Below are 18358 nucleotides of genomic sequence, written 5' to 3' on the forward strand. Positions count from 1 at the left end.
TGAAACATGCTCAGTAAGAGTTGTCTCTCAGTAAGAGACAACTGGTATACACAGACTTGGTATATTTTGAGTCAGAAGTAAAGGAATCTGAAATTTTAGCTAGCCTCATCTTTACAGAGAAATACACAGTTTCTATCAGGGATTTCAAAAAACAAAAATAACTTGAAACTACTTTCCCTCTATCTAGTACCCCAGAGATAAGGAGACCCTTGGTTGAAAATGTTCCACCTAATCCCACTTCCTAATTTCACATATAAGGTATGTGAATAAAGTAGCCTGCTCAGTATAAACAATTTAAACAACATAAAACACAACCTCAAGTGGACTATTTCCACCAGTGATAAAAATAAGAAATGCTTCACAATATAGACGTTATAATTTTCTTTAAGTCTTTTTTTATTTAGAGATTTTTCTGGTAAGGAGATATACCATAGGAAAGCAATTCACTGGCAGTGAGGTATGTATATACTCTACCAAAATACTCCTTATTTTAACTGTTTTTAACTTTATTTACATACGAAGAAAATTATCAATGCATATCCTTGTTTCAACTATAGTATTAGCCATACTACATGAAATAAAATGAAATGGTGCTTGCATACAAAAACTGTTATTTGTAAAGGAATCTGATTGCAGGTTAAAAGAACTAATTTGTTTTTGGAAAGAGTTTAAAAGAATCACAATTTATCATGACCAAGACATCTGCACCATATTTTCCATTCCTCACAGCACATTTATTTCAGTAATTCCGTTATGTCGGTTCTTAGCATGAGCATAGTGTTACACGATTTTCGTACATATAGTCACATCCAAAACAAGTTCTAAAATTTAAATTGTAAACATTCTCATCATATGTAGAAATATTTCAATTGGTGTATTAAGTTTTGCTAACTGATCAAATTTGGAATATAAATGAGAAAGCCTATTCTAAATTGTGTAGTGAGCATTGTTCATTAATTACATTTCTACAATGTTAAATAAAGTAAGAGGCAAACCTGTCCTGTAAGCATGTCAAAATTTAAGTAAAACATTAAAAAGAAACAAATCTGTTAACAAAAGGGATGTCTTGCAATAAAGAACATTAGATTTTTTAAATCTATTATGATACAAAAATGTAAAGGGTAAATAGCATCTTTGTTGACAAAGTAGGAGGTAGCATGGATGCACCACTTTATTGTCTGAGAAATGCAACTGGAGTAAAGAATATTTCCTTACCACAAATAATTTCCAGGACTATGTACATATTTCTTTTAGAAATACTTGTTTAAACAAATCTCCCTCCACTTTTTAGTATAAAAAAAACCGTTCCATGTGATTTTAAAAAAACACTTACACATCTAGATAGAATAGTACTCTGCCCTATTTGAGTGAACAGTCTCAAACTATGAAGTACATGATATTTAATGCCCTAAGTTGAGTAAATTTAGTTTAGCGGTTCCTGGTATTATACAAAACACTAAATACATACAAACAAAATATAATATCTTATTTTTCAATGCAAGTCTTGTGGGGAATAAACAGAACTTTGATTCTGGTAACACTGCAGAAAATGTAATTTTCCAGTAAGTCTGTCTTTAAGTTATTCATGTGCAACAGTTTATTAATGACTGCTTACATGTACTGATCTTTCATCGAGTGAACACAATTAACTGACAAAACTTAGTAAACCTTAAAAACACAGCTTCCGTCCTATATAAAATATATAGACTACTTACTGTTTGAAGTACTCAGTTTGCTCTGATGTCACTGTAATTCACTTTTCCCCATATTCCTGCTTTAGTATTTATAAACGGATAATTTAACGTGGCTTTAAAAAAAAAAGACAAAGAATTTCAAATGTACATCCAATTTAAATTTGCTATTTAAAAGGTTTCCTTGTTCTATGAAGCTGCTTCTGCCATTAGTAGAGAAAATGAAGTTTCTGTAATGGAGGCAGGCTTTTTAAGTAGTGACGTGACTTCCACCATGCCAGCTCCAGTCCGTGGAAGATTAGCGTTTACAATGTGTCGTTGTAAGTGCTTAATCCAGTCTTCCTGAACAGACAATGGTCCACGAAAGACTAGGCCACAAAACCTATAGAAGAAGTTGATAACAGTTCTCTTAACATGACCAATTCCCTTTATTTAAAACCAAGTCACATAAAATCCATACACATAAGAGGTAGAGTTTACCATAGCCTGGAGATGCTACCATATACTGGAGCACTTGACAACAGTTTTTAAATATATACAAAGTCAAAATGATTTAATACAATATAAAACTGCCAATTCATAGGTTTAACAGCTATATTACCTCTAGTAATATTTGTAGAGGTGGGAACATTACTATTAAATTAAATTAATTAAAAGGTCTTAATGCCTATACATCTCAATACATTTAAAACAACTATAATTCCAAAAGGTACCACTGTTTTCAAAAGACCCTTCCCCAATTCAGAACTCCTTAAACTGCATGAGGATGAGTATAGAAGGAGGTGGGAATGAGTTTGTATAGCTATACTTAGTTAGAAGTATGAGTGGAGAGAAAACGCATTCCCAAGAAGCAGAAACTCAAGACAATTAAGGAGAAAAAAAATCAAACCAAATCAAATTAAACCCAACAAAGCAAATAAATACTACAACAAAAAAAAGGCTACTTTCATAAATCAACAGTATCACTGAGACTCTGAGATAAATATAAAAAATTTATTCATCAGTTGTTGAAATATAGTGTATTATGAGAAATACAGTGTATTATTAAGCCTGTCTCCAAAAGTTCATTTAGAACTTGATTGTTGAGAATGCACCTTCTGCCACAAATTAAAAATCCCAAATAAGTCAGCTAACATGTCTCAAAGCAAGTCTGAAGAAACTGAGCAGACTTGGCAAAATAGGCATATACCTGCATCGGAGAATGTAAACCTCGTCAGCACCATGAGGTAACGTTAGCATTTTCTTCTTACTTCCAGATCTTGACCTTGATTTCTTTTGCTTACAATCTAAGGCTAAAAAAGGGAAGAGAAAGACTTAACGTTTCTTATATATTCCAAAACATAAATACATACTTCTAGAGAGGTCAAGACCATCTAAATCAAGTTAGAAAAAGTCTACATTCTTTTGTGTACCCTGAAGCATGCACTAACTTGCAGTGGGGTCTTTAATTACAGTGATATTACCTGCATACATTCTTCTTGTACTATTTTTTCAAATAATGCTTTATCATATCAAACTAGAACTGAGAAAATGTAACTAAACTTAAAATTACTGAATTGGTCAATTATTACAATAGTAATCTTTCCTCTTATGGCCATAAGTCCATTATTTTAATATCTCATTAATCTTCCTTATTTCCAGGAAAATTATAATCTTTTACTTAATTAAGATCATGATATTAAATTTCCATTTGATTACTATTCCATTAAGTAGGTCTCACATGCTTTGAAAACCTAGTAAAAGATCATCACCAACAAATAAAAAGCTCAATGAGAAATCAATTTTAGGGCAAATACACTTTGAATTCTATTAATAGCAAATAGCTCTTAAAATTATATGCTGGCCCTATACATGAAAGGGCAAAAAAAGCTCAACTCTCAAATTTTAACTCAACCTGTATTGTATGTACAATAATATGTTTAATTTTACTAAGAAATATAAATCCAGATTATCTCACAAAAGTTTACAATGGACCAGAAATGTAATGCTAACTATTCTTCACATGTGTTTTCAATTTACATTATCTCCTATCTATATTTTTAAAACGTGACTAAAATGGGAAAAAAGATTTTTATATTAAAATCGATCAAAATTGTAGTGCTGTTTTAAAAATTTTTCAATTACTTGACTTCTCCTTCAATCACTTATTCTATAAAATCTAACTTAATAAGGGGAAAAAGGTATTTTTTATAGGGGGAATAGACAGAACGTAACATTTTATTGGTCTTTGAATACAACTACACCATTCCTTTGGACAAAGGGATGACAGTATTCCAGGGTGCTGCTGGTCAATTAGCAGGAAGAGAAGGTAAGAGTTATCTCTAGGGATCCAAGGGGAAGGGAAACAAATGTAACAGAAGAGTTACACAAATGGCTTTTCTTCTGTTAACCTGCCATGTGAAATCCCCTGGAAAAATTCTAGGTAAGAAAGAATAGGAACTGCCTATCCAATGACTCTGTGAAATGAGTTGTTCAAAGTCCAGATTCCAAAAGAATAGATGCTACTATTACAAAACCAGTAAACACAGTTCCTTACAGTCAAGTAGCAATGCTAACAGAAATGTCATATAGAAAATTAAAATCCATGAGAAGCCTAGACAAATCTCATTCAAGCCACTGGTTTCTGCTTCTTGTCACCTGCCTTTTAAAAAGTAAAATCCTGCTTGGGCCCAGAGTCTTCCTTTGCTTATGCTCAGAAGAAGAATCTAGTAAGTAAAGAACTGTAGGAAATCAAGTTAAGTATTAAAGAATGGCTAATTCAAAGCTAAACAACCAAAATCTGGAATAGAAAAATCTCATTAGTTTTCTCAGTCAAGAGCCTGGCACATAGTAGAAACTCAACAAATACTCAAAGGAAAACCCAATAATTGAACCTTTGACATTTAGACAGCATATGAATGGAAATTTGTTCTACCATGCCATACAGATAGCATCCGGTAGCACACCTCTGCATCATTTGTTTAAATGAATATGTTGCTAGCAGTCATATTCTTCATTGATCAGTCTAGTTTATATGTTGAAACTAAGTTCTTCACAACCAGCAGAAAGAGTGAGGTATCAAGTGCTTTGCAAGTAGCACCTTTTTCCCCCTAGTTGCATTGGTGAACAATCTGAATTTAAATGGATTTTAAAGCAATTCATACACTAGACAGAAGTAAAGAGTTTAGGGAACTCAAAGGGCTAAGTGTTACTAGATGTCAGCTTTTCTTTCCCTATCTATAAGGTAAACCACACACAATCCCTGTCTTTGTTATGTGCAACAGAGTAAGCATTTGGTTTATCATGAGATTATAGGTAGAATCTTACTTTGATGAGCTTGCTGGTTGTCAAAATTGCCACACTGTATTCAAATTCCTTTTAAAATGTAAATAAATTACTGTAGGATACAAACAGAATGCATTATAACAATCCTTTAAAAATTTGTTCACAGAATGCTAACGTTAAGGGTGTAAAGCAAATTGGGGGATAAGGGCAGAGGGTGATAGGCAAGTATGCAGTACAATGTTTTATTACATATTTAGATTCTGTGGTTCTTTAAAAATGGAACTGGTCATGTTTGCTTTGAGGTGTATAAAGAATTTTGACTTTAATACAGGAAAAAGAATTTTTCTGACTTTTGATGTTATGTGGACTCTAGAAACTGAGGTTCAGGCTATTTTATGAATGATCGGATCTAAATTTTAAATGAAAATGCCATAGTTTTTATAGTAATTAATATTTAAAGGAATTATGACTTCAGAAAGGACAACTCTCCCAGCATATGACAGAATCTCCATTACCCAGTGTTCCAAGTAAGTTCAGAGAACACATGCACTGAGCTTCCCTTGGAAAACTTGTCCATAAAGTAAGTATATTAAAAAACCTAGGGCCTTTGGTAATTATACCTAAATACCTTGGTGTCTTAATATCTCCATGATCACTTTTACTCTTGTTTTTTAAAAAATTTATATTTGAGAGGGAGACAGCGCGAGTGGGAGAGGGGCAGAGAGAGAGGGAGACACAGAATCCAAAGCAGGCTCCAGGCTCTGAGTTGTCAGCACAGAGCTGGACTCAAGGCTCGAACTCACAAACCATGAGATCATGACCTGAGCCAAAATCAGATGCTTAACCGAATGAGCCACCCAGGTGCCCCTCCATGATCACTTTTAAATTTCTTATCCCTTGAAATGTCACTTATTTATCTTAGATGATAAAACATGAATACATTTTACAGGAATAGTTTTTTCTAATACCAACATCCAAACTTCACACCTGCATTACAGCCCAAACATTTTAGAAAAATCTGCAAAAAAAAAAAAAAAAAATGAGTATTTAACATATTAATATGCACACAAAAGGGACACCCATATGGTATTCTCTACATGAAAAAGATGATTTACACAAAATGTTCCACTAAATGAAATAGATGATGTACAAACATATCTATTACACAAATGTTCTCATTCAACAGTTTTTATTATATCTAGAGGGAAAAGCAGTTTTATTCTGGACTGTACCAGGAGTCACTGGAACATTAAAACACAACACTAACACATTCAGTTTTAGTATAATGGGGCTTATCAATATTTGTGATAGTCAAAAGTTTAACAAAGTTATTTACATTAATAATCTGCCAAATACATAAATTTACACAAAGTTTTTCTTTGTAATAGGATTTAAAATTTTTTTAATGTTTATTTATTATTGAGAGACAGAGAGAGACAGAGTATGAGCATGGGAGGGGCAGAGAGAGGGGAGACACAGAATCTGAAGCAGGCTCCAGGCTCTGAACTGTCTGCACAGAGCCCGACATGGGGCTCGAACCCACAAACCATGAGATTATAACCTGAGCCAAAGTCAGACGCCCAACCGACTGAGCCACCCAGGCACCCCTGTAATAGGATTTTATGTGTGCACTTATTTGTTAGTGTCAAAAAATAAAAACACAAACACTTTTATCTCTTCCAAAGTATTTTAAATCTAACATTGTTTCTGTACTTGAAATGTATTTACACAAAATACTACATTGGTTTTAGAAATTCTTAATTTTCTTCTCTTGAGTAAAACTGCATCTTCAGAAAGGAACAAATTCAGTCATTCAAACCTTCCTAAGGTTCCTATTCAGGGTGGTAAAAAATGTTTAAGTGATTGATTTTAACCAGAAAACTGTTAAAAACACCTTTGCAGTTATCTGATTTATAAAGGATCTAATTTGCTACTGGGAGTATTTAACTTACTTGTAAAGAGAGTGAATTATACTGTAAGGCCATATACAAAGTTTTAGAATATACCTTTCAGTATATAACAGACGAGCTGTTTGATCAAATAGGAATGAAAGAGAAATACAATAGATTTATGAACCCTCAAAAAGAACACCAAACTGCTATGCTACAAAATATAACGACAACAGCAACAATAGCAACAACAGCGACAACAACAACAGTGTGTCTAAAGCACTAAACCAGATCAGTGAGAAACAAATTAATAAATAGCACAAGAGATACAAATTCAAGTTTGTTTTTTTGAGCATTATTTAGTTTTATACCCAGGAGAAAAAGAATTTACTTCAGGCTCTAACATTAAGGCTCTAACATTATTAAGTACTTTTGCCCTTTCCACCTTACTGCCCATTAAATACAATTGTTTCAATGAATTTCATGTTCTTTTTAGTTCACTACACAAATGATCTTAAAAAATGAGGATTTATTTCTTAGAAACATCTGAAGTTCAGTGTGGTAAAGGAGCACATTATAACTAAACTAAATTAACATTCACCTCCAAAATATTTTCATTTGCAATCATCCTCCCCTGCCTTCATTTCATCAGTTTTGCTCCTAACTGGTTTATTTAAAAGTCCCATTTCATCAGTTTTGCTCCTAACTGGTTGTTGGTATCTCTGGGGTAAAGTGAAACTTAATATAATGACCAGGCTATACCTATCCAAAATAAGAGGTATGGTATAGCCCTACTAGAGGGAAGAAAAATTTCTTCTCCATCTAGTTGGTCTGTATAAGATGGGTAGGCAATAGCAGCTATGAGCTCATTCAGGAAGACAGGAGGGATAAAAAAAGACATAAACAGGTTAAATCATCATTCTACCACCATTAACACACTGGTAGTGGAGGAGGTAGGTAATGGCAGTGGAGAGGTGGGAGGAGAATGCATATGCCTGTCCCAAGGGATACACAAGTGTGAGCTGATAAACTCAATGCTAGTTGCCATCATTAATCTTTCACAGTTCGTAAGTCCCAAGCACATAACAGACTGTGCAAAGAACATTTTCTTTCCCTCAGTCCCAACTGAAAAAGGAACATGGCATTTTGGCGGGGGAAGAATCAGGGAAGAAACCTGTTACCTTGGATAAAGTAGGGATGGGGGATAGAGAGAGCCAAATTCTTATTTCTTCAGTGTACACTCTTATCTTTGCATAAAGTACCTACAAAACAGCCTTCATGGGTATATGACTTGAGCAGTCACAAAGCAACCCACACTCAGTTTAACGCTCTTGTCGTACACAGTCTTAAAATTCTTAATTTTTTAACACAAGGCGCTACATCTGCATTTTGCACAGGACCCTACAAATTGTGTAACCAGTTCTGGGTCCTGAGTACCTACCACTCTAAATGAGAAAGGCAGCCCTCAGCTCCACTTCTTAATCTCTTGGCTCATAAAAAAAAATAGCTATTAAGAGAAGAATTGTTAAATCTTACTCTCTACAACCCATTAAAATGGAAAAGGACTTCCCTACTCCCAATACCAATTTTTTTGTTTTTAGGTATACTGCCATCATCAAACCAATCATTATTCCCAAGATACATATAAAGCAGTTTAAGTGGTTTATTTTTATGAAAAGCAATGTTCCCCTTCTAATCAGAATTAAGCATATAGATAAGATATACAATTAGCAACCTCTGAAGTGTATTTTCACCATTATTTTCTCCTGACCTTTTCCCTCCAAAATTGGATATTTTTTCAGTACTCTAAGTTACTTTCACCAATTTTTAGAGTTTCCATTCTCAATGACTAAAAACAGTAACTAACATAGAATCACAGAACAATCATAGCAAAGTTAATTAGATCCTGCATGATTTAACATTTTGCCTAGAAGAGGATGGAATGCAAAAATACTTGAAAAGCAGATTTCCTTTGCTTTAAGTATGAGGTTTATTGCTTAAACTATTAGTCTAGAAAAGGCAGGTACCTTGAGTTTGCCCTACAAATTAAGAGTTATATTAAGGGCAGCAATAGCCAGGCATCTATGTTTGGCCCAGAGAATGAGTTCAAGCAAATGAAGATAGCCTTTATTTAAACTTGGGTCTACTTGGAAGAAAAAAAGTATATTCAATTTGTAGAAGTCTCTGCTATTTCAAAGTAGAGGGGATATTAGTAAAAGAATATTTTGAGTACTATGTCCCTAAAACATAAAGGGAAAAGCTATACCTAAGTATGATACTTTATCACAGATTTCTATAAATAGAGAAACTGGAGGCATACAAGTTTTTCTAGCTTGTCAAAAGTTACACACTAACAATACTCTGGCTACGAGTAGCTTACTAGTCAGTTAGGAGTTAAAGACAGCAAATTTATTATTTCTCTGTGGCAACAGGTAAAGAAAAAAACATTTAAAATTCCTCCTTAACGTGGGTTGAACTTGCATGCTGTTTTACTAAAGCCAAATAGGCACTTACCAATACTGACCACTTTCCTAAGACTAAGACACACCTGAAATTGGAATAGACATTAAAATACATAACTAATCTGCTATAAATCACTTTTGTTTAGAATTATTTGAATATAATCACACTCCCTGACATCTGAAAGTCTCAGTATTTCCAAAATATCATTTCATATTTAGTAGGAGTAATTAACTGCTTCTGACTATAAAGTAAATTAGGTAAGGAATCTACCTTACTTTAATATTGCCATTAAATTATTTTCAACATAATCATGTTCAACTTACATAGGGCGCACAATAATTATAATGGTAAATCTAAAGGTCACAAACGCACAAACCCCAACAGATCTCTGATTCAGTTTTCTTATAATTTTCACATGTTTACACATTCCAGCCAAAATCCAAACTAAAATCATACATGGTGCTGACCAGGTATCCTCTACTTTGAGTTAACTTCCAGCTAAGGCCACAATTAAACAGACGCTCTAAACACTGCAGAGCAAGAATTAACCTTATCCCTTACATCCCAGACACAACAAAGAAATAGTGAGACCTATTTTTTCCAGTTCTTAGACACATGAGTGACCAGCAGAGTCTCCACAAGTCATCCTCTCACCTTAACCTCCAAAAGAGAGAGTCTGTGTATTGTTTTACTATTTCTATAAAGCCATTTAATGCTGATTACCTACATTCAGCTCTGCCTAGAACATGCCCTGTTACTCTAAGGTCTAACTATATCTTAACCCAGATTATAAACAGCATTAAAAAATTCATGTTAGAATGGAAATCATAACGAACACAAAAGATTATAACAAAGTTATGATATAAAGATATTAGACATGTTAAAAAATCCCAAAACATAACAGTCCAGGTTAGTTCAATTGTTAAAAAGATCAAAACAAGATATAAAAAGCAAAACTCAGAAAATTGGTAACAGCACCAATAGGAATGGTAGGGGACTCGTTAGGATTTTTATGAAAAACAAGTGGCTGGTCAAAAAAGATTATCAATCAAAGAGAACCCCTAAAATTTATAACTAATGACATCTAAAGAGGGCACCGTAAAATGTAAATATTTTGTGCTACAAGGGTACAACATTTTTCGGGGTTCCATTTTCCTAACCACAAACTTAACCGATTCAGTACGTGTGGTTATTTGCTTTATTACAGTGGATAGCTGGATGATTAGGTGTTGCTGGATAAGTAATGAAGCCTAACCTTTTAGGAAACCCCACCGCAGCAGATTCATTAACTGTTTTAGTATAACCATCCTCCTAGTAACAAGATTTAAAACCTAAGCCATTTCTGTCTCTGTCCTCTTCTCCTACTTCTAATTAATCTGCCAAGTTCTGCTTACTCTACTTCCATAGTATTATCTGTGCATCTATTATCTTTCCTTTACATTCCTATTGTCATTGTCCTGGTTCAAGACTCCTAAAATGACCTCACTTAGAATTTCTCCACCTCCCCACCAAATCCTTTCACGTTTCTCAAATTCTTAGAAAAAAAAAAAAAAAAAAGAACAAAAACAAAAACAAAAAAATCCTCCCTTGTTCCTCACTACAAAGCTAATTCCATCACCATAAGATTGGCATTCCATGTCCTTTACCTGTTCACCTCTACTCCTGTTATCTCCTACTTCCTAAGTATTTGCAATAAACTTCCACACTGTCCCAAGCTGCTCCCTCCTATAGGTATGCTCCTTCCCTACCCCTAACCCCATTTCCATTTCAATTAGCTATCCTCAGGGTCCAAATCAAATGTGACTTCCTAAAACCTTGCTGAGTCTTGGTCTAGCCAAAAGTACCAATGGCACTTAGGATTTGCCTTGTATTAAAGTTTATATATTATGTGGTTCTACTCTAAGATGCAATTTATCTCTGCAGTACTTACCACAATGCATAAAACACAGCATGAGCTAAAAGAACTGCTTGTTGAATTACTGAATCAATCAATTTTTCGTATTGTGGGCAAATGGCCAATCAATTTTTCGTATTGTGGGCAAATAGCCCATTTCTTGCTGGCATAATAAAACACTTAGTATCCATAAGGATGACACTTATGTACTCAAATGGTTAAATTATACTCAGTCTACAGTTTCACAAGGCAGAAATAAGAACAACATTTTAGAAACATAACCATCAAAATGGTTAGGGTAAAATCAAGTTTGATACTAGTCTTCAATTACCTGGAAAATTTACTCAACTTGAACAATTTATTACTGTGCTAATCCCAAATAACGATACATTACTGTGCACATAAATATGTACAGATATAGACTTTTAATGAAGAATGGTACTACAGAGATAAGTTATAACCAAGAAAACACAGAAACCCATCTGTCTGACCACATTATTCCCTTATTTAAAAAAATTCTTCAATGAGTTCCTAAATTTTTTAGCAAGCATCCAAAAGTATCAACCTTACCTTTCTGACATTACCATCTTCCCAAACACCCGCAACTGAATCTTTCAGTACCTCTTGAACTCGAAATTTCATCCCTTCGTGCCTAAACTACATTCTTTTCTCTACCGAGAACGTTCCACTTTGTCTCTTCTTCCTAAAACTACCCATCCTTCAAGCTCAGGGTCTAGCTGAAACCTTATAAAGTTTTTCCACCATAATAGTACCTTTGTACCTATCCCACAGGATCCTAAGTATGTTTATGCAGCTGAAGCGCAGTCTTTATAGCCTCTAGCACCATCCTGGTATGATAAAAGAACTAAAAATTTTGTTGAATGAATGAAAATTTTCTTTGACTACTAGGTTTTACTTTCTCTCACTTCAAACATAATGACAAGAAACATATGTGCATGAACTATTCTCATTTTTTCCTTTTTCCTTCTTTTTGAGGCTCTATTTAGTAACGAGACAAATTATAATGGCAGCAGGAAAAAAGGACCCAACTTAATTCCCAGCTCCCCTCAAAAGAAGGTCTAGACTAAAATAAACACCTTTATCTCCTACAGCACTTAATACTTTATTTCCATTTACTTGTATACTGTCTCACATAGGTCTCTAACTTTGATAGTTTTGTATGTGTTGCAATAATGCTTTCCTAAGTTCTTTGATGACAGGGACATGTTTCATGCTTCCCAGGTATCTTCCAGATAGCCTACTCTGGAGTAATTATCAAGGTATTTGCTTTAACTAGAAGCTAGTTTGCTCCTTTAAAGTTTAATCATAATAAGAAGATACAAATGTTCTCTTTGTACTCTTTCAGGCTGAATGCATCACTATAAGAGCATGCAATTTCCTCAAGATGCAACATTACAAAAATGTTTTAAAAGACACTGCAGAGACACTCATGAAAAGACAAGTAATTTAATGCATCTTGAGAAGCTTTCACAATACTATTTTTTTCTTTCCACCGCAGGAGAAAAGTGTTCCTATAGCACATTCCACAATATAAGAATTACTTTTCTGGTGGCTTATACACCCGCTCAGCACCTGGCACTGTGTTACACATTCATTAGCACTTGTTGTTGCAGGCCTCTGTGGCCAATTAGATCATTAAAGCTGAAAACAGGCAAAAGATCCTATTAAGTAACATGCAATCTACTATTCTATTTAAAAGTGGGTGGTATGAAAAATAAAACACTGACTTTACTAAAAAAAGAATGTAGACATATTGCACTGGTAGTATTGACTGAAAGACTCTAGTGCCAAGTTTTTAAGTTCTCTTTTTCTCACTGGAAAAGTTATGCATTAATTATGATGGTGGTGAGTCTGTTGGTGTAGAATAGTAATAATCCTGCTTTACTTCTAAAATGCTTCACGGAAGTGTTCTGAAGATAATGAAATGAAACCCCTTCCCCAAATACATTTGCATATAAAAATGTTTTTCTTGCATTACTTTTTTAAATAACTAGGAATCCCTAATTTACTTTAAATATTACAGGTCAGCATTTTATTTAAAAAATATGATCTACCGATAAACACCTGAATACAATGAGTAAAATAATTTTACATGCTGCCACAGAAGTAGTATTATGATTTCTAACATGTTACTATTGTTGATTCTGGTCAATACCAGTCCCTAAGCAAAAGAGTCACTTGAGGGGAGTGTTTCCAATCTGTGGGAAGTAACTTCTTGGTAAGTAGTAAATCAATTTACTGGGTCATGACCAGCATTATTTTTAATGAAAAAGAATAAAATAGAAATTATTAAAGTACATCACAATCACTTCAGGTGAGTAATGACTGAGACCAAGTGAGTATGTGTATTAATGTGCATTTGTATTACAGGGTCAAGATGTAAAATGGAATTCCAATAAAAATGCTGAACACCACTGTTATTCTTTCTGCTTTTTAAGAGATAACATGGCTCTGCACCACTGTGCACCATTGTGCAAACATGCTTTCCTCTTAACTGATACATTTCCTTTCACAACAACCTACTCGGACTTTAATTATTTCCCCTTTCTTCACCTGTTGGAATTCACTTGCTTTGACCTCAAAATATTTTTCTTTTTTGGTTCCTAACTGCAGATTAAGTTGATAGAATATACTCTGCCTTAAATAATTTTAAATATTTTAGAAATTTTAATAACCAAGGTACCATATAACTTATTGTCCAATCCAGGACACCTATGAAAGAGGCACTTGTCTATTACTCGGCCGCTACAAAAGGGCTAACCCTGTCAGTACAGTTGCTCTATTAATAACTTAGTGATACTGTGTTTTTAATACTGCCAGTATAAAAAGGGCATCACTTAATTTAAATATTATTAAACACAAAAAAGTCAATAGTAAAATTAGAAGTCCAAAAGCATTTAATACGAACTACATGAAATTTGATTTTTAATGAAAATTATGCAATGTTGTTATTATTAGACTATACAAAGAATTACCCAGGAAAAAGTCTGTATGACCACATAAAAAGTTAACCTAAAGAGAATAAAGCTTGAAAAAGAAGTCTACCAATAGTGCAGTCTATGGTAACTGTAATAAATTCTTAATAGGTATGCCTTAAAAAATAATAAGTATGCCTTGAATTTACAATACAGAATATAAAGTAAACCCTTTGGCACTAGCCTCTTTAGACAAAAATTCATTTTAAAAAAGGTAAAAAAAAAAGTTTCATAAATGAGCATCTACCATGGAAGGCACACGGAAATTATTAAACAATTACTGGAACCTGCCCAACGGATGACAAACTGGGTCAGTTCTGGGCAAAATTTTAATCTGTGAAGTTTATTCTTTTTTGTCAACTGAACTCTGTCCCAGGTATGGCTACCCTTCTATGTCTTTAATTCCAAGCTTTCCTACTTTATTATTCATCATTTCCTTTTACTAAAGTTAGGAAGCATGTTGTTTATTTAATTAATTAATTAATTAATTAATTTATTTATTTATTTATGTTTGTGACCATATACATTAGTTTTGGTGTTACACAGTTCTGGCATATTAAGCATTTTCTAACTCAGGGCTTAGATTTCTTAGATTTCCTGATTCCCAGTTCTGTCTGCTTCATTTTTATTTTGTCATCTCCCCTTTCTCAGCTTTCTGCTAGAGGAAGCGTCCACAGATGATAACCTTTAGGGGATATACCTAAATACAGAAACATATATATAGAAAACTTTTTATCTGTGGATGAAATAAGTGCATGTTTCTGGGATGGGGTCCACAGCTTTCATAAGACAGCTATTTGGGGAAGTAGAGGAGCATTCTTTTGGGTCCATTCAGGCTAGCTAGAATATTTCTCTCCCTCCAAAGACCACTAGTTCCCACAGAAGAGGCCAGGAGCCGGTGTCTTCTAAGGAAGCTTTGGGGTTTATTTGGGGTTTATCATAACCAAGCCGGCCTTTAGCATAATGTAGGGATACCTATGCTTTTTCTTCAAGAGTAGGCCACATAAATAAAATCCACATGAATGAAGACTACTTGAATTAAGAACATGGGTACCAGACATTCTTATGGAGGCTTTAGTCCTACCTATTTTCCTTTTACATTGCTTCAGTCTTGTGATATACTTAGATTAAGGTAAAGATTTTTTCAAATGATTCTGTACTTTTTTCATGAAAACAACATCTACCTATTTTTGAGAAGTAATGCTTGTTACTCATATGAACTGATGAATCTCTTACAATAACCTGGTGGAACCCTCCAGAAACTACAGGTTGGGACCACTGACTTACACCACTGCAACTGATACGGAGGAAGAAAACAGGCATGTGGACTTTATAAATATAATACAGAATGTTTCATTTGGAAAACAAAAAATAAGAAAGCTTATTAAAAAAAACTTTGTAGTTGGCATGAGCAAGCAGCAAAGACATCTTCTGTATAGCTCTACTGGTCAAGAAGCTTTCAAAAACGCGGGGGGATGTTTCAGAATTTCTAAGAAAAGGTGCATGAGTTTTTTATTTTTGTTAAAAGTGGTTATGTGCTGTGGAAAATACCACCCTAAGACTTTCTTCAGCTTTTCATTTCCCTTCTCTTTGCCTTAGGACTGCCAAACACACACCTTTTATTTTCTAACTCTTCTGACATTTTGGTTAGTATTTAATGATATTTAAAAAGTAACGTTCTCTTTTTTTTCTTGATGACCAAAGAAATCTATCCCCATTCATCCTATATTAACTTTTTCTTTAATAATGAAATTGTTTAGACAATAAAGTGTTCATTAGAATGCACCCCTGGTCAGTGGAGGGCTACAATCAGTTATTTATAAAGAATTAATCCTATGTTTTAAAAGATTTTCAGACGAAATAAAAGCATTTTTTAATGGCCTACAAAACCTGTACTGGAGAGATGCGCCTCACTGAATATTTGCAATTATCTGTCTGAATTGTCAGACTGAAATATTTTTTAAAGTCCTCGAAAATCTAATCCAGGCCTGTTTCTTGGGTCCTTGGCTCTTTGTAAGACTCATTTATTCAGTCTTCACCAGAATGCTCCCCACTTTAAACCTAACCTCTTTTAGGATTTTCAACGGCTTTTGTTCTGTATGTGGCAGACCATCGTGATTAAAAACAAAAGTCTAGGATAAGAAATCCTTGATTTTTCCACTCTGCTATTAATAACTACATAAATCTGGGTAACTTCACCTTAAGTCTTGACTTGTCTAAGACCTAGTGTTCTGTAAAACTGAGAGAATTACTGCACTTACAACTCATATGGCGGTGTGAAGGTTAAATGTTATGCAATTCGGCTGCACAGCACAGAGCCTGACACATAGTAAGTGTACAGTGAAAGTCAGTGACTGTGGTAGCAATAATTATGAAGTTCTGTTTCTACAGTCTTTTATTTTCACTGCCTCCCTGCCTCTAATGTCTGCAATCCCCTTTCAAGCCTGATGAAGGTAGGAGTAATATTATAAAAACTAAAACCTCACCGTAGGAGGTTACTAATCCAGTAAAGTAAAACTCACTCTATTCTTCTTTTAATGCAGTCAACAGTCATCCCTGGTCATTTGTATATCAAGTCGAAGCATAAAGCAAGGAAGCAGAAGGAAGACATTAGTATGAATACAAGTGTTTCTTTGGTAGCAAGAACATATTGGATGTAAGCCAAGGGAAGACATGAGGAAGAACAAAAAAGTTGGGAAAACAGCAACTAGAAGGAAGCAGAAGGCAGTGATCTAAAAGAGCAAGATAAATAAAAAGACTGGAAGGAGAGTTTTAGGCAAAAGGATTTATGTAGATATATTTAGAAAAGAGTATATTTTAAGACATGAGAGAAATGGGATTTGCTAAAGCAGGGTAGCTTGAAAGGCTACAAATGAAAAGAGCAAGGCGTTTTGTAGGGTAAGAAGCAGTATTACATATGAGTAAGCTAATACAATTTTTCACAGGCTGGCAATATGAAGAGTATCTGCAAGGCTGGGCTAACCAACCAAAAATAACACAGAAATGTGCATGTTGAGATTTATGTGTTGGCTGTATTTATTAATCCTAAACACAGTTTAGGAGTATTAAAAGAAAAATCTATTCAGTTGTCAACATGGGCCATTTTTAAGGCTTATCCCTTTAAAGATGTGATCTACACACTAATGAAAACTCCTTAGTTTTAAGGTACATATTTGAAATTTCACAATAATTTTCTTTCCTAATAAAGCATTTCGTTAGGCTAGAACTACAATCCTTTTTACTAAAGAGAGGTTGCCTTACTGGAATCTACTCACAAAAATAAATTTAAAAATCAAAAAATAGTGTAATTTAAAAATCAATGGGAATTAGGCAGACTCAAAAGTCCCACACTTCTATTGGGTTATTTATTTATTTTTCCCAAATCAAGTCAATAGAAGCCAAATGAAAAAGAACTTGCTTAAAATGATATCTAACAGTTTACAAGTTGCTGAAATTTAATGTATATTCAGACTCAACTGTGCTTACCAAAGAAAGCTATAAATATCATCTGAATTAGCACCAGTCTGGTGGGAAAAAAAGTGTACTGAATCAAGCAGACTTGCTGTGTTATCTGTTCAAACATACCTGTACCAGTCAAAAGTCCAGCACTCTTCTTTCGTGCATAAGCGCGTAAGTGGTTGGACAGGCTAACAGCACTTGTAAACGTCGTATTGCAATGCACACATGTTCTAAGCTTCACAGGCATACCTATCATTCAAAAGAAAACTATAATCCAGTTCTCACTTCAAAAAGTGAAATTTTCTTAGCTAAAAGCGTGAAGAAAAGTACCACAATAAAGATGGTTTAAAAAACGTTCATTGAATTAGCTTAACTTAAAATAAGGAGCGGGGGGGGGGGGGGGTTAAGTTAAATGTTATTAGTTTGTAGTTAGTATTTAGAGCCAACCCATGCTCTTTGGAAAGGTGGAAGAGGAGTGCCTTGAACCTCTAAGCTCCTCTGGATTTAACACCTATTATCACTTTCTTGCAGATTTCTGTGTTACGCAGATCATTTCCTAAACCTAAAATACAATCCTGTGATTTGAAGAGCACTGTTCAGTTGAGAAGTTTCAAAGCTTGCAACTTACCAATACAAAGAATTAAAAAGTCTAGTTGACAAAGTGGTAATTAAAGTGTTTTACCCACAAAACCGTAAAAGGCT

General features: G+C 34.1%; 1 protein-coding gene across 26 annotated transcripts in view; it reads right to left on the minus strand.

Moving 5' to 3' along the window:
* Positions 1-368: 368 nt before the first annotated feature.
* Positions 369-18358, minus strand: part of ZNF644 (zinc finger protein 644) — a 103428-nt gene continuing 85438 nt past the window's right edge. For 17 of the 26 annotated variants that reach the window (XM_027058634.2, XM_053214404.1, XM_053214405.1 and 14 more), the window contains 3 exons: positions 17783-17905; positions 2881-2983; positions 369-2073 (listed from right to left, as the gene is read on the minus strand). In XM_027058634.2, coding sequence (XP_026914435.1) covers positions 1881-2073; positions 2881-2983; positions 17783-17905 — 419 coding nt within the window. In that variant the 3' untranslated portion in view covers positions 369-1880. Of the gene's footprint in view, positions 2074-2880; positions 2984-4997; positions 5068-17782; positions 17906-18358 lie in introns of all 26 variants that reach the window. The other 9 variants (XM_027058651.2, XM_053214412.1, XM_053214410.1 and 6 more) reach the window with 2 other exon arrangements.

Source organism: Acinonyx jubatus, chromosome C1 (genome assembly GCF_027475565.1).
Source record: "Acinonyx jubatus isolate Ajub_Pintada_27869175 chromosome C1, VMU_Ajub_asm_v1.0, whole genome shotgun sequence".
Classification (NCBI taxonomy): Eukaryota; Metazoa; Chordata; class Mammalia; order Carnivora; family Felidae; genus Acinonyx; species Acinonyx jubatus.